Source organism: Genypterus blacodes, unplaced genomic scaffold (assembly GCF_046128005.1).
Source record: "Genypterus blacodes isolate CSIRO-AG114 ecotype Tasmania unplaced genomic scaffold, CSIRO-AGI_Gbla_v1 ptg000032l_1, whole genome shotgun sequence".
Classification (NCBI taxonomy): Eukaryota; Metazoa; Chordata; class Actinopteri; order Ophidiiformes; family Ophidiidae; genus Genypterus; species Genypterus blacodes.
In genome coordinates this window covers 5,313,613-5,336,431 of record NW_027466845.1, presented here as the reverse complement: position 1 = coordinate 5,336,431, position 22,819 = coordinate 5,313,613, and the positions used below count along the sequence as shown (strand labels likewise).

Below are 22,819 nucleotides of genomic sequence, written 5' to 3'. Positions count from 1 at the left end.
GGCGTTCGGCAGCTTTCATGGGCCGTGCCGGCGTCTCTCCCAACGCTCGTGTTCGTCATACTCAGTTATTGTATCTGTGTCTGCAACTGTATCCCTCTCTCTCTCTCTCTCTCTCTCTCTCTCTCTCTCTTTCTCTCGGGAATCAAACCGCAGGTACACGATGGCAGTCTCACAGTCCTTGGCATCACGAGAGACGACAGAGGGGCGTACACATGCCGAGCCTACAGCGACCAGGGAGAGGTGCTCCACACTACCCGTCTGTTGGTTCAAGGTACAGTAAGAATCGATCAGGCATGTCTAACAGCCGCCACGTAAAAGCACCATCACACCTTCATGAGAAATGTGCTACTGCGTTGCTGAAGTCGGTCATTTTCATCATTTCGTCTTTATTTTGTCGCGTCTAAGAGCGAATCTAACGTTATGCATGCGTATCTTGAGGGTCTGTATCAGTCAATATCTTTGTCTAGGCCTCTGTGTGTTGCACGCACGGCCATGTGTGTACAACAGGATCCATCGTCTGCGAGGACGTCACTGTCTGTCTCCGGTCCATTAAGCAAGGCTCTCTCGGCTTGACACAGAGCAGATAGATGGGTTGTGATACAAGCCTCCGCCTCGCCTCACTCTCCCAATGCAGCAGAGGCTGTGGGAGTTAACAGTGTGTGTATTTAACAAGCAACTGAGCGTCTCGCTTTTATGGTAGAGTTAGCGTAAGGTCTATTTTAAGGCGGCATTCGAGTGTCTGCACAGTGGATCATGCAGAGAGAGCGCTTGACTTGGATACACACAAACAGAGGGACAATACTATTTGCTCCATGTTCACACTCACACCCACAAACACGCACGGTGGTGTATCTAAGCCTGTAATATGCAGTTGTGTAATTATCAGTGGGTATTACCGACACGGAGGCTCCCGGCCTCCAGTAGATCTACCAATACTACAAAACTTGACAATTACAGCAGACTCGAGCAGAGGTAGAATTTCTGCTCCCCATATGTCATTTCAATCTCCATCTCATGGAGATTGAAATAATAATAATATATTAATACTGCCTGTGTATTAAGCTACCACATAGGAAGCAGACGTACAAAACAGTCCTGCAGCAAATACTAACTTGTCTGGACTGTGTTTGCAATACAACTCTTGGCTTTTGTCAGAAGAACTCAGGCTGCAGAAAAAAAAGTAGAATTAACACCTCTTTGATTTAAAATAAAAGCTTTCCAAACACAACCTTTATTGTAGAGCTGATGGATGTTTATTGCATAATGTCGTAAGGTGTTTCCATTGTTTTGACCACCGTAATTATTGATTCCCATTTGCCATTACGAGAGGCTCAGGCTCAGCTCGCAACCTGTGCAGTAACCTCCATCATGACCACGCAGATGGAGAAATAGACCAGATATGTTGCTTAACACGAACAAAATACGTCATAAAAATAAAATAGTTCCTGATGCATTAACCTGTAAGAAGTATTTCAATATACTGTGTAATAACTGTGTAATATCTACTGCCATCATAAAAATGTAGTGTAGCAAAAGAGTAAAGCTGCACACAATGGAAAGACTTCAGTGAAGTACAAGAACTGCAGTATAATAATGAAGTGCGTGTACCTTGTTACTTCCTGCCACCATCTTTGATAAACTCACACACACATACACATAAACGCTTTGCCCCGGGCCTTGAATCGAGTTGCAAATTGTCATGAAAAGCAGCGTGATGTAGAAACGCAGCGCTTCCACCTAGAGCAATAACAGGCGCGAGATATCTGAGGAGTCGTGATTCTCGCTCCCCATGATCTGTTTTTAATTGTGATGTGAGACGGCCGCGTTGTGCAGCCGGCGGTCCCACCTGATGTATAAAAGCGGCGCACGCTGAGAGGAAAAATAACCGGCAGTCTCGTATCTGGGCCCACTCATAAAAGACAGCTTACCTTTCATGGCTTCTGCTGTTTTATTGCGAGTTAAGAGCAACCTAGAGGTGCCTCGGGGGGGGGATGAAAAGGTTACAATGCGAGGCATGCGTAAGCTCCCAACGCCGGCTACTGTTAAGGCGACGATCGCTGGCCTCTTGCCGTACTCCACATCAGAGCGCCGGTGATGGATTGTAAATAATGCGCTGCGCGTGCTCTTTCTCACCGCGGCTGATGTGTGTGTGTGCTTCTTAAGAAAATAAAAGTCCACGTTCCCAACCTGGAAGTGAGAGGAGAATATTCCGCCTGCCTCATGCGTGTGAAAAAAATTCGCTTATCGACCGTGATTATGCATGAAGGTGTGCGTCTTAATCACTCCTTCATAGCTAAAGGTTAAAGGTTAAAGGGTGTGATATGGTGTTGTGCAGGTGTACCTAATAAAGTGAACACTGACTGTAGCTCTGTATACTGGTGCATGATGTACTAAAACCTTAACACACACTTTTTTTTGCTCCTTCTTAGGCCCTCCATATATTGTGTCCCCGCCTGAAAACATCACTGTAAACATATCCCAGAATGCACTCTTCACCTGCCAAGCAGAGGCGTATCCCGGCAACCTGACCTACACCTGGTTTTGGGAAGAGGATAACGTCTACTTCAAGAAGTAAAGTTATGATCCAGTTCACTGTTGATGTTTGGAGGTTAGGAGTTTGGGTGTGTGGTGTGGGAATGTGCATGGCCGTGTGTGTGGGTGTGTGTGTGTGTGTGTTTGTGTGAATCCCTGTCCTGCCTGCGGCCTCCAAGGCAATAAGAGCTGTGCCTAGCAGGGGGTCTGTCTGGAGCGTGCCAGGCGAGTTAGTGACAACATCACATGACTCAGGCCTTGAGTCATCATATGGCGCCCATGCAGCGATGATCTAAAGCGTCGCCAGGACCTCAGCGGATTCCCCAGAGCAGATCCTCAGATGCCCTGGGAGCGTTCACAGGGGAACAAGTGAGAGACAGAGCGAGTGGAAGGGAAGTGAAGAGTGAATGGGACTGTGACTGGCAGGGAAAACAAGTGACTCTCAAAGAGGAAGTGAGCCGAAGAGTCGCTGGCCTGCAGCCCCATTCATGCTGTCAGTCATTGTTGTTTATATGGCAAAATGAGATATATTGGAGAGGAGCGTCCTGATGAATGACGTCACTGTGGGGAAGGGGGCTGCGGCAGGTTTGCGCTACATTGGAAAGAAAGAGGGATGAATATGAGCCTCATCATTTTGTTTGTTTTATTTGAAATGGCGTCAAAGGGGAAGAGATGAAGGATGGAACATTGGGTGATCATGGCAATTAGCACGTTTGTTGCACTCGTCTCTTTGACTCTCTGCTGCACCCTGATGTCATTTTGCAGAGACACGTGTCCTAAAAACCTGTGAGTGTGTGTGTGTGTGTTCAGTGACATGCTTATGACAAATATCTCGTGTCCCATCTCGCAGTGATCTCAAGCTCCGAGTGCGCATCCTCATCGACGGCACCCTCATCATCTTCCGGGTCAAGCCCGAGGATGCCGGGCAGTACACCTGCAGTCCGAGCAACAGCCTCGGGATCTCGCCCTCGGCATCTGCCTACCTGACTGTTCAATGTGAGTGTTACCGTGGCAACAAAGTGTAGGGGGAGGGGCGGCGAGACGGCACAGCGAGCAGGGAGCAGCGGCAGCAGTATGGAGGCTGCTCGTGTCGCCGGCTGCTGTATTATCGGCACCGCTGCTCTGCCACCGCGACGCAGCGTAACCTTCTTAAATTTCAAGGTCACGTGATGGAGGAAGGAGCCGTTTCTGCTCCGCTCCATTTTGGCTCAGTCTCATGTCGCTGACAAACGTCCAATTTGAGCATTTCTACATTCTAAATGGCTCTGCCCTATTATCTCTCCTGACTTCAGCCTCATTCTGGTACATAAAGACGAACACCAGCTTATCTTCTGCCTGCTGCAGTCACGGCCTCTTTCAATCCGGCTTCCTGAATTAAAATGGTGACCTTTCCACGTTCATCAGCTGAGACTGATTAGCCAGAGATGCCACTCCAGACCCGCGTGACGTGTCGTCACCGGCCCTCTTGTGTGTTGCCTTTATGCTAATTTGCTCCCAAGTTGCTGTTGGTCATTGATTTTCCGTGCTGTAGTATGAGAGCGAGCTGAGGGCTTTGCAGCACTGCAGCCATGGGCACTGAGTTCATCAGTACACCTCAAATACTCTGCTCCTCTCCTGTCAGGTGGAGGAAGAGGAAGAGCATTTTGGCATTTGGCGGACATGGAGGTGTTACTAGGATTTGTCATGAAAACACACATCTGACCCAGATCTCATTGATTATTGACCCGGCTTGATGTTTGCAGACCCTGCCCGAGTGATCAACATGCCTCCGGTCATCTACGTTCCACGGAAACTGCCAGGAATCATCCGCTGCCCGGTGGACGCCAACCCACCTGTGACATCAGTGAAGTGGGAGAAGGACGGCTACCCTCTCAGAGTGGAGAAGGTCTTCATCTCTGCAGCCACACCATAATAATACAGACAACACAGATGGAGATTCACTTTGAATTCCGTGTTCTTTTGTCTCTGTAGACAATCAAAGGCAGACGATTTGAATTTAACGATTGCTTTCTAACTTAACTAAAGATCTCATTAAGCTGTAGTATTTTGCAGTGCAGTTACTATAGAAACGTCTCCGTCACTTTACTCAAGTATGTGTCATGAAAACGCGCTGATTACTCACACCGTCTAGTTCTGGTTCAAAAATTCAAGGGACGTTGAATCACATTTTTATTCACTGTACCAAATGATATTTGTCAGAGAAAAGGACTGCATGGACTCATCAGGAGGAAAACTAAACAAGAGATCAGTTCAAAGACAAAACAGAAAGAAGACATGGAGAAATGATGAAAAAGCGTTGGATATACGAGATGAGGTTTAGTAACGTTTCTCAAAGATGAGGCCTTCTCTTTCAGTACCCGGGTTGGAGCCTGATGCCAGATGGAAGTATCCGGGTAGCGGAGGCCACAGAAGACTCCCTGGGCACTTACACCTGTGTGCCTTACAACGCCCTGGGTACCATGGGCATGTCCCCCCCTGCAACTTTGGTGCTAAAGGTACAGCAGCACCCACACACTCTCACTCTCTGTATACTCTTCAGCATTCAAAGATCTGAGATGTTCATTTGTATGTGTGTGTTTGTGTGTGTGTGTGTGTGTGTGAAGGATCCCCCTTACTTTAACGTGAGGCCTGGGGGGGAGTACCGTCAGGAGGCTGGGAGAGAACTCGTAATACCATGTGCTGCTTCTGGAGACCCGGATATACCAGCCATCACCTGGAGAAAGGTGACGTAGAAAAACAGCTCTTCATGACCTCTGACCTCTGAGTTACAGCCATATATGCATCATGTTGCTGTCATGTATACAAATACTGCTGAATTCTTTGCATATTTCCCAGATATGCCCCCTTGTGAAATGTTAACACCCAACTGGAGGATACTTATGTTGAATTCTAAAAAGATTTGAAATGAATGAACTTTTCTTGGCTGGTTTGTGTATCTTGATCGTGCCAAAATGATGATTTGTTTTGCCCTAAACACAGGAGAAGTCAAATATAGTCAAACTCAAAGTGCTTCTGCTTCGTAATTCTTTCTTTGGCCCACAATCAAACCCTCCAGATATTTCGCTCCATTCTCCACAGAGACACAACATCCGTGTGCCATGTGTGTGTTGCAGGTGGGGAAGCCGAGCAAGAGTAAGCACAACATCTTACCCAGTGGCAGCTTACAGTTTCTGTCCCTCAGCAAGGAGGATCATGGGGAATGGGAGTGCGTCGCCACCAACGTGGTCACAAGCATCACTGCCAGCACGCGTATCCTAGTCATCGGTACAAACAAACTGCACCGTGCTGCCGGGGCCAACGGCTGATCTGCTGCCTTTTCTCTTTGTGTTTGTGTTTGTTGCTTTGCCTACTCTTTGCTTTGTGTTTGACCTCAGTAGCTTTTGCACAGATGATTCAAACTCTTCATCAGCTGCCGCATAGCATCCGTTTCAATGGACCAAGGACGTGTTTTCACTCAAAAGAAATACACACAAATGAGTGTAATAACTCAGATGCACTGAGGTTATGTTGTGATGAGAGACTCTTCATAATGAACTCTGCATAAGCCTTTAAGAAATGAGCTTTCAAAACAAATGCTCGCTTCTGTGTTTAACTCCATTAACTGCGTCGCTCTTTGATACTAATTGAAGACTGCAGCATTTGGTCGCTCGCTATTGTCTGGCAGCGCTCATGTCTAAACAGTAGAATTAGCAGCCATTTTGGGTCGATAAAAACAAACTTAAAGTGTTTAAAACCCTTGATTATACTATAATCTTTGATTAATTAAATTATAATGAGTCATGACAACAACAACATAAATCGATGGAGGCTTAGTCCAAGTAACAGACTGAGATTATGCAGATTGGCACAGATGTTAGATGGGCGGGGCCTGCAGACTGCATGCGTCCCCTGCTCTTGAACTCGACCTTCCACCGGTCACCACCTCGTCCGCCAGCATATGTGACCAATGAGCAGGCGGACGCGTGCAGCAAAGCACTATGGGGGAGGAGAACAGCAGCTCCCTGCTTGAGTCAGTGTGGTGTGATCTCACTGAGATGATGAACAGTCTGTCTCGCTGGAAGCTCAACGACGTAAACAATCGCTTTTGGTGATTGGAATTATTAATCACATAGCTGTATTAAAAATCTATAGCTTCATTATGGCAATAGATAGAAATAATAGACTGGGATGAAATAATAGTTCTGACTAATAGGTGTAATTATGTAGTTGATAAGTAAATTGGTATCAGTGCTGTGTGTTTTAAAAGTGCTCTCTCTCCCTCTCTCTCCCTCACCCTGTCTCCCTTGGTCTCTCTGTCTCTCTCTCTCTCTTTCTCTCTTGCTTTCTCTTGTCCCTCTGTCTCTTTTTTCTCTTTGCATGTCTGCCATTCTCTTCTTCCTGTCCGTGTCCCTCTCTCTCTCTGTTTCTCTCTTCCCTTTTTCTCAAACTGCCCCTGTTTGTCTGTCCCTCTCTCCCTCTCCCTCTCTCTCTGTCTCTCTCCCTCCCTCCCTCTCCCTCTCTCTCCCTCTCTCTCTCTGGCTCAGGCACCAGCCCACACGCTCCCGGCAATATCCATGTATTGCCCTCAACAACCTCGGCTAATGTGTCCTGGGAACCAGGTTATGATGGCGGCTTTGAGCAGACGTTCTCTGTGTGGTACGGTCCAGTGTGAGTGCTCTTGGTTTACTTCAAATCAATAGCTGCAGTCTGCCGATGTGGAAAGACGACCTGAATGTTTCAGGTCTAATTTGACACAGGGACACTTTGTTTCCCCTCCTCTTGTTTTTTATGTTAAAATAGAAAACATGAGAGGAATTCTTGACCTCACAGCAGAATTGTTTCCGATTTTTCAGGGTTTCTGGATTTGCGTCTGCATTATTCATGTAGTGTATCAGCAGTGTGATGGAGTGTGATAGGAAGTCACTGCAGTGGTGTTGCACTCGGCGCCATAAATGAAAATATGGACCCGCTCGCGTTAGCTGTAAATATGATCAAAGGGACCCTGTGAATTTATTGCCACATCTCTCCAGCGTATTTAAGGGGGCGCCAGCGAGCACTTTCCAGCCTGCGAAAGCCACTGTGTAATTACTCACTGAGGCGTTTGTGGCTGCACAGGGACAGTGATGGAAAATTACCTCCATGACACCACAAGAGTCACTTCTTAGTTTGCAGAATTGACTAAGACCAATAAACTGAATCTAATGTGTCAAAATGATGGCGTGTCCCTTTATGTAAAGTTTTTAAGCACCGGCAAATAGTTTCAGCTTAGGTGGGAGGTATTCTATGCAGATGTCTCACATTATAGAGCAAATCACATTTTAGCTTAAAATATACAGTCATATAGAAAATACAGAGATGTGAACACAAAATGTCGGAATGTGATGAATCGCTGCAGTGAAACGTTGAGCCATCAAAGTAATAGATAATGTAAGGATTACATAAGGACTGGAGTGGTTTCAATATTAATTCTTCAATTCAAAGTTTTGAATAATTGAGTGTAAATCTAATTTTCTGTAGGTTTGTCTTATGTATATTTAATTATCCCCGTCCTGTATCTATAAGTCCCTGCTGCTCTACTGACCTTATTTCCCAGCTGGATCATCTAATTAATCCAGTATTAAAAGGGTAGAAGCTGGTCATCTGTGTTGTTAGTTAAAAAAAATCCAAATTCATCAAAGCATGAAGTCAAACAATTTTTTTCATGGTTTTCCTTCATGTAGAATAATGCAAAGAGAAATATGAATACACCGGATGATGCACATTGAAGTTGTGACATTTGTTAAATCATATTATACACCATGATGATAATGTTTCAGTTTAGTTCTTTGTTTACTCGACTAAAAACATTCACACACTTTGCATTGGGGCAGTTTTAAGTTGTCAAAGTGCCGTTCAGTTTCCAGCTTAGTGTATTTTACTCTTGACTCATGCACTCGTCCCTTTCCTCTCTCCCTCTTCTGCGGCTCAGGTCAAAGAGAACAGACTTCGGGCCTCATGACTGGCACTCGATGCCGGTGTCTGGTGCTCAGACGTGGCTGGTGGTGCCGGCGCTGGAGCCTGGGACAGAGTACCAGTTCAGTGTGTTGGCACAGAACAAACTGGGCACCGGCCCATTCAGCGAAGTTGTGACAGTCAACACTGCAGGTGGGTGCGGGAGAGATTTCTTTACCTGCTTGTTCTAAGTGAGATTTCTGTCCCTGTTCGCTGGCACCTCAATGCAGCATCAATCAGAATGTTTGAGTTGTGTGATGGATTTATTTGTCTGTGCTTCTTGGCTTATGAAGAGATGCTATTTTTAATTCTGAATTCTCATCAGAGGCGGTGGTATGGCATATACTGCCCCCTAGTGACGCCTAAACTAATCTCTACAATCTGCTCTTTGTCGACCTCATCAAAGGAGGCAGCACTTTGTGTCCTATTCAGACCTTAAACTGTCGTCTTTTACATGCAGATTTCTGCATCAAAACAGACAAACACACCCTTCAATAGATGAAAACTATGAGATCAAGGCCCTGGATTTGTGATCTACCTTTGTTGGGTTCCAGTGCAGCAAATGGTATCCAGTTCATTGTGTACAAAAAGTAAAAGGCATCAAATAGGCAGTTTAATAATGCTACAGCTACACCAACAGGATGTGAAGCAGCATTAACTGCATGGGCAACATAAAGAAAGAAAAGTTGCATTAAGGTGCACAAAGCATGTCAAGAGACCATTTAAATGTGCTGAGTTTGAGAAACCCTGAGCACCCAGCGTGATGGGACCAGAGCTAATGTCTCTGTGTGTGTAGGTCAGAGGTGTGGAGCCTCACAGGAGCACAGCTGAGGAGAGCGGCTCAGTCCACAGCCACTAAAGAACCGTTCTTTGATTTCCAGTATGTTTGCTGTCGAGACAAGATTTCAGATTGACGTATTTGAAATTCTTCTTTGTTTCGATTCAGTTTGTGTCCCAAGGGCGCGTTGCCAGTTCAGGCTGTGTGTGCTGTCGCCCAAAACCGAAACTAAATTAAAGATGTATGGTATTTAAAAGCAACGCATCAGCAGAAAAGGCATGAAAGGAGGAAAGTGCGTGTCCTGGGTTTACAGTAGGCCAGTGGAGAGGACAAAGAGGGTTAAGCCACAGCTAACAGCTAACAGCCGCAGCTAACAGCCGCAGTGCACAGAGTCTGAACCTGATAGACGTCTCAGGCTGGAAGGACCTAACATGGGAGACGCCCCATCCTGTCTATCGATTGTTCACTTTTTTATATATACAAACATATACAGCAGATCTCATCTTAAGTGTCAATGCAGCGTTTATGTCACAAAACAGCTGCCACATCAGTTTGCTTCCCTCTGCCCCCCCCACATTACAGATATTAAAGCTTCCACTGTTTGTTCCATCTCAGTGTTTGATCATACTTTAGTTTTGGTGCGTTTCACTGCAGCAGATCTTTTTCTATCTAGGCCACGTCTGAATTAATTTCTTCCACTGGTATGTAAAGCATCTCCATCCTGGTCCACAGGCTCTCCTCTGGGTACCCCAGAACCACTGGTGCTTCTAACTCCACCACGGTGCCTCACAGCCAACCGCACGCAGCACGGTGTCCTTCTCACATGGCTCCCGCCGGCCAACCACTCCTCGCCTGTCGACCGTTACATCATGGAGTTTCGCCTGGGCGAGAGGTGGGAGGTCCTGGACGACCTGATCCCCTCGACTGAGACTGAGCTCATCGCCAGAGACCTCGTCCAGGTGAGATCATGCTCGTTTTCCAGACACTTAAGAAAGAAATATGTCATCTGAGGACATCACTGGCTGACAGCTTAATGTTTGAAGTCCACATTTGCTGGTGACAAACAGTTTATCTGTAAATGACATAATGACTAAATCAATAACTTGGTACACTTCATATAGATCAAACAGGTTTGCTCTTCAAGTACTGTGGATTAATTGAAAGGTTATTTAAGATTGTATTTCATGAAACCAAATCAAATGTGTACATTTAAAGGGTATAAGAGCATCATTTTGTTCTGCGTCTGTCAGGAGTCCTGGTATGAGTTTCGAGTGATGGCCGTCATGGACGACCTTATCAGTGAGAGCAGCAATGTGGTGGGAGTGTCCAGCACAGGTCAGACGCCACACAAGCTTTGTCTGCATCAAGATCTGTGACCTCTGGATGTTGTTCTTCATTTTAAACTTGTAACCTCCTGCTCGGCAGACCCCTTCCCCCCCGCGGAGGTGGCAGACGAGGGGCTGGCGCGGCCGGTGGTTGCGGGTGTCGTGGCGACTATCTGTTTCCTGGCAGCGGCGGTTCTGTTCAGCACTCTCGCAGCTTGCTTCGTCAATAAGCAACACCGCCGCAAACTCAAGCGCAAACCAGGTTGGCCTCCCCCTCTGTCATCACACCGCAACACTTAACACACAACCATGTATTCAACCTGTGCCATGGCCGCCCAAGGGGGAAACACTAAACCGCATCTCTTGTTCTCTCAGATCCTCCCTTGTCGGTGACACACTTCAGGAAAAGCGTAGAGTCACCGTAAGTAAAGCCAAACCCGGAGCCCCTACAGTCTGCCGGGGTGCACACTGCTGCGCTGGTTCTTACACACCTCACACACACACAGAATCGTCCCTCTGATACACGCCGCGTCAAGGCGGCGATTTGAATAATAAGCCGTCGTAAAAATTTATAAGAGCAGCTGGCGAATGGAGTTAAACAAACCCGTTACCCAAACACGACCGACCTTGTAAGAGCTTCATTCGCAGCGGGAAGGATCAGTGTTGCTCATATGTCAAAAATAGTTATTATCTCTTTTCATGAGAGTCTCGACGGGCAGAGACGCGAGAGGAGGCGAAGGCCCGGGCGAAAACAGACGCTATGTATTTGCGATGGTGTGCAACAACACGCGCGGCAGCAACCTCGTGCGGATGGTGGGCAGATAAGAAGCCAGATCAAAGCAGCAAAGTCAGCATTTCAAGCACATTACCCAGAGTGCCCAGGCTGCAGTCTTTGTATTGATTTTTGATCCATCTGTATTCTCTAACCTCAAATACTGTCTGCTTTCTGCATGATCCTGAGTGTGTAGTAATGCTGTTTCTGTTGATCATTGAAGCTGCACATTTAATGTACAGTATGTGTGCGTGTATGTTGTGCAGTATGTCTGTCTGTGTGCAAATCCTGTGTACATGTATGACTGCATTTCAGTCTCCGGGGTGGGGGGAAAGGAAACTCATTTGTGATAATAATCAATAAATGTTTGGTAGGTAGCTCACCAGTAGGCTCTTTGTTTTGTTGTCTAAGTGGTCCAGGCAGGTCAGGCAGAAGTTTGGTACTTCTTGGTCACATTTAAAAAAAAAAGATGAACCAGGCCCAATGTCGTTTGTCTCCCACCGCAGGCCTCCTCTCACCCCCTTGCCAGGGGTAGAGCCCTGCTGGGACGAGCCTGCCAGGAGCAGTTTCTTGCCCCCGCCTGCCAGCCCCCTGTGAGTGCCTGCCTGCACCAAAATACAGAGCGTGCTGCACTGCACTGGCTTGGCTGCATGGTTTAATGCACTGCAAAGGAAAAAGGAGGAGGAGGAGGAGGGACAAAAAAATGCTCAACTGTATCACTGGTTGAACTGCATGCACCCACACATAGATGAGGACACTGCACCGGCTCAGCTGCATGAACAGTAGAGGACTTTTTCTATATATGCACTTTATTTATTTATTTTTTTGTACACATGTATGTCTACGTTACGCGTCAACAGACTTGATCCTTGATTATGCTGCTCCTGGTTGTGGGCAACGAGGCCTGGATATACGTACAGTATATATACGTCATCTGCTTCTCTCACATCAGCACTTGGTGCAGCATATGGAAATTGGCCTCTCTCCTCTACTAGAAGACTCGATAGATCTGTGATACGGTTGTCATGGTTGCATAGTTGGTTTCCCTCTCATCCTCTCGTCACTCTGGCTTGGTTCATTAGCCGCAGTCCTATCACAATGCTGCCGCCGCCATAAGCTGGTCATTATCATAATGCAGTTCATTATGGCTGTCTGATATTGTGCTTTGGCTTTGTATTGTGTCATCTGTTTAGCTCCGCACTTGCTGTTCATTTACACTGCCACAGATTCTTTCTTTTCTCTGCCTTTGGTTCCTGAATGTTTTATGCAGCTCCCCTCAGGCTATGGTGGGGTGTTTGTTAAATTAACTCGGCGCCTCGTGTCTTGGTTTTCTCTCCCAGGTTATCGTCAGGGAAGATAAGTCCAGAGAGCTCTCCTCCATCTCGTCCCCGCTCTCTTTCCTCCGAGGGCTCGCACGGCCCGGGCCTGTACGTCAGGAAGCTGCCCAGCCCTCTGCGGGACAAGGAGAAGGAGATGTCCTTCTACAAGAAAACCAAGCGTGCCATAGCCAGCAAGAAGTACAGCGTGTCCAAGCACGAGGCCGAGGTCACCACACCTATTGAGCTGATAAGTCGCGGTCCCGACGGTCGCTTTGTCATGCAGCTCAGCCCGCCGCCCCGCCGCATCCACGGTTTCCCTTTTGCGGAGGAGTCTGACATGTACCCTGAGTTCCGGCAGTCTGACGAGGAGAATGATTTTGACCCGGGGCCTCTGCCGCCCATCATGCCCACGCTGCGGCCCCAGCTCTCCCCAACGTCCTCCAGCCTGGAGTCAACGCAGCCCCCCAACTACAGTCCCCGCCTACACAGGGCCATGGAAGGTATGAGCTTTGCAGAGGGCAGTGCACTTCACGCCTCAGGGCAGGCCCCGGCCTCCCGCTACAGGGGCTTTCCCCAGGGCCCCTTCTATGGGTATCTAGGCAGCCGCGGTGAATCAGGGATTCCACCACCATTCTACATGCCTGACATCAGCCCGCGTAGCTCCGCTCTGTCCTCCCCCCCAGGCACCGCCGAGGGGCCCTTTGGTTACCCCTCCATCCCAGAGGAGAGCGGAGAGATGGAGCTCCATCAGTACACTGCCTCTGGCCATTCTCTGTCTCACACACACAGCCCGCCTCGCTCACCTGAAAGCTGGCAGCCTCATGAGTTACCCTTCCTGGGCCTAGAGGGTCCACGGTTCATATACCCACCTCACCATCCCTTACATCATCAGGACCTCCCTGACCCACCCCCATACCCTCCTCACTCTCTCCCTCCTAGCCGCCTGCACCGTCCTTCCCTCAAGGATCCAATAAGCCCTGGCCTCCTGCAGCTGGAGGTTCCTATGTCTGCCGCAGGCAGAGATAGGCCTCCAGGGCCTCCGGTTAGGCGTTTAGCTATGCAACAGGCCCAGAGTCTTGGCCAGCTCAGACATACGTCCCACGGTGTGGGTGTACCAGTGTTGCCTTACCCTGACCCGGCAGCCCGCGCAGGGAGCCCAAGCACAGCCCCCAGTAGTAGCCCTCAGTCCTGGCTCAGCCCGAGGGCGGGGCGCCGGGCAGACCCCAGCCTACCCCCACTTGTACTCCAACCCTCCCGCCTCTCCCCGCTCTCTCAAAGCCCCCTTAGCACCCAGCCAGGTTCCCCAGATATCCTTGTCCGCCCGCCTCCCCGCCCCAGCATCCTCCGCACCTCTCGGTCTCTGGAGATGCCTGAGATCACCCTGCAGCCCTCGGCCACTGTCAGTTTCTCACGGAGGTCCTCCCTGGCCACCTCTCCTACTCAGGGCCAGGGCACCATGCTGCCCAGCCCCAGTTACCACGCCCACATGTCCTATGCCTCCACTGCAGCCAGTTACCCCTCCCAGTCCCCCTCTCCCCCTCCAGAGGGCAGGGATGTTTTCGGGCAGAGGCCGTCCCAGAGAAGGACAGAGGAGGAGATGCTACCCTCAGAGCCCTCTCAGCTCCAGATATCAGCCTCAGGGTAGGTGATCCATTCCAGTAGAGAATAGTCTGAATACTTATTTACAGAGGAGTCTTCTCTCCTCCTCAGCTCTCTATTCCAAATTTCCTCAGTATTTATCCTCAGTTGTACGTAGTTAGGATGCATATTTTACTTTAATATGCAGAAAGCATGTAATAGCATTTAGCACACATTTGATCAATTCCTAGAGATGACAGTTCTCTAAATTTGACCAGATGATGGCATGTGAAAGCTGAATTTCAGTTTAGAGTTTTCAAGATTATGCAATATTGTCTTTTTCATTGCTTAGCTCCTATTTTAGATCATAAAATAGGGATTTACAGTGCAAATACAAATCAAGGATACATTTGGTGACTGGAGAAGGAGTTAAAAGACAAACTTAAGCTTCAGAAACCCCCAAGTTCACTGTTAATAAAACATTTTGACATTTTTTTCTGTCCCCCTAGTAACAAGAGTCAGTGTACTGATATCATTTAAGGTTAAAAGGAATGTGTGAAGTCAAAGCAAAGTTATCTTCCCGCCCAGCATTAATACTTTAACAATTATACATTTTAGATTCAGATTCAGATTCAGATCAGACAAAATTAAAACCAAAGATTTTTTATTTTTGATCTTTTTCATGAGGGAATCTTACAAATCCCATCTCACTAGAGGAGCATTTTTACCTTTAAACCCTAAACCCTCCAGTTAGGCCCCGTAGTGTTTCTATACTGCACACATTCCACCGGCCCCTTACACCCACCTCACGGCCCTCACTGAGTCCCCCCAACCTACAAGCACAGCTTTAACCACCCGAGTAGGTGACTCGTTCCTCACTGGCCTCTTATGGGAAAAGTAACATGTAGGGCTGCTGCTTTATAGAGGGTAAGGGTCTTACCTGATTTGTTTTTGATTGATCTCAGCTATCTGGGCAGCGTTGTTGTGACCCGGTCCCCTACGCCACAATAGGTAAGGGTCGGACCCATGTCTGAGAGGGGAGGGGTCAGCAGGGGGAGGGCTCTAATCACTCTCTCCTTTAAAGGGGAATCGCTTTGGGTCGTGCCTCTGTACTGGATTCAAGTGAAGTTACACTAATGGTAACAGTGACTGCAGGACACATTGCCTAATACAGCTCCAGGCGCAGTGAGCCGGACCTGTTTGGGCTCCAGTAATCAGGCTCGCAGGCAACACTGATGGGGCGGCTTTTAGTCTGCGGAGACGCATTTGATTTTCTTATACCGTCACATGTTTCCCTGCACTGAAAGTCTTGAATCAATAGAGGGCGCACACAAATGATAGACTGGAGTATTCCCCTTTAAAGTTTTGTTCCATGTGCAAAATGCCATGCATGCATTCTCTAAACCTCTCTCTACGACCAAACAAATAACAACAATATCCAAACTAAATTCTCTGTTACATTCGTTGTCTTAAGTGCTTTCGTTTTTCTTGTCATGTGACTGTTTTTTAATGGCCATTTCCTCTTCCTGTCATGTGACTGTTCTTTAACGGCCATTTCCTCTTCCTGCCATCTCCTCCCGTCAGCATGGTGAAGCCTCTGTACGCAGTGTTCATGTTTATGAAAGTGTGCTGTACAGTGTTTATGTCCATGGAAATGTATGATATTTGCCGCGCTGTGGCCTCTGAGCACACAGCGTCATGTGATGGTAGCAATGTGCTTTACCTGTGCAGGACTCTCACTCTAATGGCTCTCGCTCTCTCTCTCCACAGTGACAAATGATGGACAGCATCTCTAAAGCTTTGTGTTCCTTTGCCTTTTCAAAGCGCACATGTTTGGTTTGGCACTGCAGCCTGATGCTTAATGCTTCATCACGCCAGGTTTACACGCTTAGAGAGCAACACTGAACCTCACGAGTAAACATGTTTAAGCGCTCGTGAGGTCACTTTGTAATGTTTATCACATCTTTCTATGTGAGATGGACAACAAAAACAATTGTGAGGTAAAAGTATTTCAAAAGCAGAGATTGAAAGTGAAGCTACTCAGACCTTGATGTGATAATATTTTGATCTGATTAAACATTGATTACTTTTCATTCGACACAGCATGTATCACTCATGAAATGAAAATAGTTCTTAGAGGAATCAAAAACAGAGCTTCCAGTTTCTGATCTACATAGAAAACAACCACACACACACACACACACACACACACAAACACAGACACACACTCATACTGAACAATGTGCATGCACCTGCTGTGTACTGTACACACTGTAGTGGCACTGTAGGAATCCGTCGCATTGTTACAGGAACAGTGGCTTTACAGTTCCAGAAATTATTTTCATTTTATGGGTTTTTATTCAGCAAACAGAACAAATACTGCCAACATTTCTCAAACAATCACTATTTAAAGGCCCAAACCTGTATGAGTACGAATTATAATAGCTAATTGTATAAAACACAAAATTGTTAGTACTTTTTTGAAATCCAAGATTTTGAGAAACAATAACTGGACCCTAAAATTACAGGAATATGTGATGTAAAATGTAACATTTACCCTCAAAGAAGAAATTCCTATAAATCCTACAAAGGGTCTTTAACATAAGGATTGTTTGAGGAGAAACTTAAAGCCAATAATTTCACCAAATCCACCACTTTAAGTAAACTGATTCTCTCCTTTTCTTTCTTTCCGTCTTTCTGTCTTTCATTGCATCTAACTTACCATCCATCAAGGCAGACAGAAACTGAGTCATCTTAGCAAACGAGCTCATTTAGACGCACAAGAGCTCATCAAATCACACGATAGAAGCCACTGGAAATAGCAATCAAAGTGTCATTCTGGCTTTTCACCGTGAGGAGGGAACGGAACGCGGCGGCGGCGGTCGGGTGAATGAAAGTGACGGTGTGCTGTGCCTCTCTCCTCTTTGCAGGGAGCCTCTAGGTGCGTCTAGTGATCCTGCCGGGTCTGAGAGCTTACCAGCACTATTACACCATTGTATCACTAAAGCCAAGGGAGTGGCTGCCAACAACAATAACAATACAACCTCCGGAAGGAGAACAGGTTAGTCAGACGGCGTTGAATCAAAGTCAAAGAGATGAAGCTCAAATATGGGGGTGGCTCATTGATCGTCCCCCCTCTCTGTCCCTCTTTCCCTATCTCTCTTCCTCCCTCCCTCAGGCTTGTCTCCCTCTCAGACCCAGCAGCAATCTCAGACACCCCAAGAGGGCGAGGATCTCGACTTCCATCGAAAGAGGAAAAAGCAAAACAAGAAGAACCCTTATCTCTACCTGACCTCCTTGCTGCACCGCAGGCAGTCGGAGGAGGACCAGACAGGCATCCTGGCCAGTGCGGACTCTGAGGGCCCCAATTACGGGACTCTACGCTGAACCACTCCACTCTTACACGCCCCCCCCCCCCCCCCCCCCCCCCCCCCCCCCCCGCAACTGTCACCGACAGGGCCCAAGCCATTGGACAAAACTGCGCCGTTCCCCCCGACATCTCTTGCCCCCCCTCCCCCGCCCCCTAGTCTCTCTATCAAGCTTTCTGATAATCTCTAAAGTTCATCGGTGTACGGGCGAGGAGGGGAACATCCAGCCGAATACTCCGTCCTTGAAAATCTTCTTTGGAAGACAAGAACAATGGCTTCTCCGGAGTTGGTCACCACCACTCGTCTCTGAGGAATTTCACTTGAAAATGCTCTGAAAATATATAATGTATATAAATAGTAAAACAAGGGGGAGTTCAGCTTCCTACTACAGTAATAAAAATGTGGTGGTCGAGTACGTCGCAACACGTTCAAATTTTCACTCACTGCTCATCAAGGGGTCCATATATCGTTAGATTTTCCAGTGATGCAGTGTACTGTTAAGCCTGGTGCGACCTCAGACAGGGACATGAGGTCTACCTTTCCTACAATACAAATAGTGTCAGTATCTCACACAGGGTTTCTACCACAAAATATACCTCAGAGTAAAACGCAGAGTTGCTGTTATTATTGTGGTATACTGTACGTACTTGACCTTTTTTACATATGGAACATATGGATGAAAAGGTTTATATCACACGCCGCACTCATGAAATGGTTAATACGGCCTGATTTTGAAGCTTTTTATTATCGATAATACCTGGTGTATTTTGGTTGGTCTTTTGATTTGTTATCCAATGCCAACTAGTAGACGAAGACAGAGACAGAGTTGGGACGTAAACACTCAGCAGAGGTTGGACTGGTAGGGTAAGAACAGGGTGATGAATGGTGGAGAGTTTATGTATTTCATTACTGCGTTACGTCTCTGGGTGCCTTTTTCTTTTGCCTTTTCTCTTTGTTTCTCAAACATAAGAATCAAACTGCCTTTTCCTTCGCCTTCTCATGCGCACGTCTCTTCTCACGAAAGGACTCCGGGTATTACTTGTCGATAACGCTTTTATTTGAGGAAATGCTCCAGACAATGCATAGGTCTTAGTTTGTTTGCTTCGATGTGTTCCTGAACAGAACAAAGACACGGCGGAGATTACATTTGAAAAGACGAATACGTCCCAAAAAATATGGATGGATTTAAAAAGTACATGCAGAGAGGAAAAGGTACTTGGATGTTTGTACAATTTAAGAGAATGTGATTGCTGTCGATTCAGAAATTGGACAAACGACAGGCGGAACAGCGGCCACCCCGACCGTTCATCTGTAACGATTCTATACAGCTAGCTTGCTATATTTCTCTGTATGTTTGTTGATTTTAAAACACTAACCGATAATGAATGTATGTTTTGCTGTACAGGAAATGAATGTCCCAATGTGGCAGTATTTGGAATGGCTCATTATGACTTTTGTTTGTTTGTTTGTTGGCTGGCACATTAAGTTGGAAGGTTTGTGTTTTCCTGTATCGCAGTTTGCTTTCTTGAGCGGTGGTTTGGAGCCAACACCCTAACGTTCTGATGGCTGTATAACGGTTGAAGCTCGATTAATCTCTCAAAGACATATCAAACCGATCTCTCCATCTCACCCGTTCAGAGATTCTCTCCCTATGAGTAATATCTGCATGAATGATTGGACTCGATTTTCCTTTTACGCTTAATGCCGGAATCTCTCAACAGGAGCGAGAAAGGCGACAACGGTTCTTTGCCTAAAAGTGAGTTGCTAGAAACGAGAATGCGACTGCAAATGCGCGTGTTCGACTTTAAGAGAAATGTGTTTGGTGTAAGATATGAAGCAGGAGAGGGGGAGGGGAAAAATCTATATTTGTTATGTACTGTACATGGCGTGTATTGTATTTGTAAAAAAAAATTAATCAAACCATGTTTTACAGGAAGACGTTCCCTATGTGGGGACGTACGGAGCGACGAAGAGGAGGAGAAAATAAATTAGATTATATATAAAAGTATTTGCTTACAGTACGGCTTTAAGTGGATAATGTTTTTAAAACATTTTAAGGTGCCTCGTTTGTCATACTTTAGCAGATATAATTTTAACTGAGAAGAAAAGAAACCTTAATATTAGAACCGTACCGATGTATTATTGCCATAACCTGCTGGCTGCACAAGTTGAGTAGTATTTTCTCTGATGTATAGTACGTGAATGCCCATTGGAAAAGCTTTAGAAGCAGCAGAGTGTTGCCCTCTATAATCTCTCCCAAAAACAAGGAAAACCACTTCTTCCCCCGCCGTTCACTAGCACACACACACCCACACACACACGTGATGTAGATTCACACCTCGCAGCGATCTTTCCACCTTCAGGTGTCCAAAGCGTTACGATACAAAACTGAAGAAACCTTTCGTAGTCATGTACAAAAAATACGTGCTGTGGAGGACAATTGTGTTTACATTAGTTGGATAAAGACAAAGTGTGTTAGGGCATAGTTGCTTTGAACATTACGACTTGGTGCTATGTTTAACTTCGTGGTGCTGTAGAGTAGCGGTCTGAGGTTTTGTATTTTCGTTTTTTTTCTCTCACGAGGCGACTCCCCGGCCCTGTGTGTTTGTTCCGAGTGGTAAACTAAGACGCTAGGTTCTTACCGTAACAGTATCATGGTGTGATGATGGCAAGTAGACACTGCTGAGCACAGAGACATAGTTTGTATAACCTCAAAGATACTAGAAACGTGTGTGTGATGCTATGTTGAGACGAAACTCACAACGGATCTGTTTTCTATAGTGTGTGTGCGATGTCTGTCTGTGCTTCCAAGGTACCCTCTCTAAAGTATATGTGTGCTGATACTGAGGATACTAAACCCAGCCTAAAGAGGAGAAACATCGCCTGATTTAAGACTCATACCGATCGATACACAACACCCCCCCCCCCCCCCCCCCCCCCAGAATCTAAGAGGACGGTCAGGTCCCGAGCGGGGACTCTCTTTTCTAAACACACACTAATACACACGCTTCCTGTAGATCTGTGACTTCTTCTCCTGTTCTTTTGTTGACAGCACTGTTTTTCCAAGCACACTCCTGCAGGGGGCGTCAGACTTCTCACATTAGTTCCAGACAGAGATCCCTTCTAGTACTGTACAGTATAGCCATGAGCGATCACCGCCGGACCACATTTGTATTTATTGCCGAATCTCCAAGTTGTTAGGTGGGTGGGGGGAGCTACTTACGCATACATCCTCTCTCTCCATTTAGGGTTTTATGAATGGATGTCGTCTTCCGGGCTCTTTTGCATATTCAACAGAAACATGTACAGTGTTTAAGAGGGCTGCTTTGGACGTACTGTTAGAATTTTTTTTTCGTTTTTTCCGATTTTTCTGCTTACAGCTTTTAGTGCATCACTAGGTGCTGGTAGGATGATACTTAGAACCGATTTGATTTTATTGTATTAATCTTGCATGTAGAGACAATACAAAAACGCCTATTTAGCAATCATTCATGGACATCCAAGCTGGTTGTTATTGGACGGAAAATAGAATATGTAGTATTTTCTATATTCTCTGTTTTTTCATGTGTACCAGCACTGAGAAACTAGAATGTATTATTACCGTAGGCTACAATAAGCACTACATTGTTGACTGTTTTAGCTAATGCTCATACTCAAGCAAACCAAGTAGTGCTTAAAAGGAAGAAAACTTACATTTCTCCATTCATTCATCCACTGAAGTCTGTGCTGTACATCACATGTTTACATTCTGTATTCCACCTAGTTTTTGAGTTGTTCCGTTTCCATGGCGGCGTTCTCTGGGTTGAAACGCGTACCGACAAAGCTCATGTGTAAATATTTCAAAGCGGAAACATTCTCCTTGTTTTTTTAAAAACAATAACCTGATGTTCTTCTTCTTGTTTTTCTTTTTGTAGACGTGTCATTCTGTTCTGTCACCACATCAGGATTAAGCTTCACTTACCTTTTTGTGAGCGATTAACTCATACTGTATGGTGCTGTACCAAAGCCTTATGTATAATATTTGTATTACTTTTCTCTTGTTTGCCACTGCTGTCCAGTGAAATTCTGTATCGTCTGATATCATATCCGACTCACTTCTCATGTTCAACTGCCATTGGTTTTTTCAGAGGAAACACGAAGGAACAGAACTGTCAAACACTCTCCGGCCTGTTACCAAGCGGCTCCTGGCAGCCACAAGCCTTTAGGGAAACGCATGGTGACGTAGACGTGCAGATGACCTTCGCTCCGTCTGCGTCACATCTGTGAGGAAATGAAAGCAGTGTTGTATCCATGTCACCATATCATTTCAAATGCTTAGTCCCATACAAAATTTTCCTCTCAAATTTTTGTATTTTGATATAATAAAAAAAACAAAATCATTTTCCTCTGGTGCCTTTCTTCTCACTCAGTCCTCTCGCTGTGTGGTTGTAGTTCACCCGCTGGACACAGGGTGTAGGTGTTGGCCGTAGAGTGGAGAAGATGATTTGACAGCAGAAGCAGCTTAATCAGGTCAGAGGGGCTGTGTGTGTGTGTTTGATTGCAGCACACACAGATCTCAGTGGCAGTGTGTTAGAGGCCTGTTCCAAAGCACTGAAGGTCACAGAATGACCTCAGCAACCTTACACGTCCTGTACGGCAGATAACCACTCCAAAGAGTGTCAAAGGATTATTATTCCCACCCTGGCTCTCCCATCCACACCCATACAGAGTGCAAAAGGGCTGAAGCCAGAACAAGAGGAACAACAATCACTAACTTGAAAGAGATGCGGTCTGTCAGAGTGACCTTTGTACCTCGGCTCACATTCCCCCTGGAGGGCTTGGAAACAAACAAATAAGCAGCCATCTGCATACACCTGAGGAAATGAGAAGCTCAGCTCAGGTCCTGTGAGAGCGAAGAGAGCAAACATCCTGCGGCTCCTCTCATAAAGGCCACACCACGTGCTGCTGTGAACACAGAGAGAGAGGCTCGCCTTGATTTGCAATTGGATTCTGCCATTATTACTACTTTTTTTTGTTGTTGTGATTTTGGGCCAAGTGGGTTGTTTTTGGAAACTACTTTACTTTAATTTGGCTCCTTTCAACTGAAGGACTCCGAATTTCACTGGGGACCAAAGAGAGAGTGAGAACCACTGCAAATATGACAAACAGACCAGTGTCCAGTCCAGAGAGGAGTCCTT

At 46.4% G+C, this 22,819-nt stretch overlaps 1 protein-coding gene and 1 long non-coding RNA gene across 2 annotated transcripts in view; one reads left to right on the top strand and one right to left on the bottom strand.

Annotated features, from left to right (window-relative positions):
- igsf9ba (immunoglobulin superfamily, member 9Ba) overlaps positions 1-17,661 on the top strand; it is a 45,543-nt gene extending 27,882 nt beyond the window's left edge. The window contains exons 5-21 of the mRNA XM_076146403.1: positions 154-271; positions 2,430-2,571; positions 3,383-3,528; positions 4,275-4,417; positions 4,887-5,027; positions 5,136-5,255; positions 5,646-5,796; positions 7,056-7,179; positions 8,480-8,655; positions 10,013-10,239; positions 10,531-10,615; positions 10,706-10,867; positions 10,981-11,026; positions 11,884-11,970; positions 12,718-14,337; positions 17,205-17,335; positions 17,453-17,661. Of these exons, the coding sequence (XP_076002518.1) occupies positions 154-271; positions 2,430-2,571; positions 3,383-3,528; positions 4,275-4,417; positions 4,887-5,027; positions 5,136-5,255; positions 5,646-5,796; positions 7,056-7,179; positions 8,480-8,655; positions 10,013-10,239; positions 10,531-10,615; positions 10,706-10,867; positions 10,981-11,026; positions 11,884-11,970; positions 12,718-14,337; positions 17,205-17,335; positions 17,453-17,661 (3,828 nt within the window). The remainder of the gene's footprint in view (positions 1-153; positions 272-2,429; positions 2,572-3,382; positions 3,529-4,274; positions 4,418-4,886; positions 5,028-5,135; positions 5,256-5,645; positions 5,797-7,055; positions 7,180-8,479; positions 8,656-10,012; positions 10,240-10,530; positions 10,616-10,705; positions 10,868-10,980; positions 11,027-11,883; positions 11,971-12,717; positions 14,338-17,204; positions 17,336-17,452) is intronic.
- A 189-nt stretch (positions 17,662-17,850) lies between these two features.
- LOC142995002 (uncharacterized) lies at positions 17,851-20,427 on the bottom strand. Its single transcript, XR_012961471.1, has 3 exons — positions 20,291-20,427; positions 18,087-18,184; positions 17,851-17,973 (listed from the first exon to the last, which is right to left on the bottom strand). It is a non-coding gene; the product is annotated as an uncharacterized LOC142995002 (long non-coding RNA).
- Between the last annotated feature and the right edge of the window lie 2,392 nt (positions 20,428-22,819).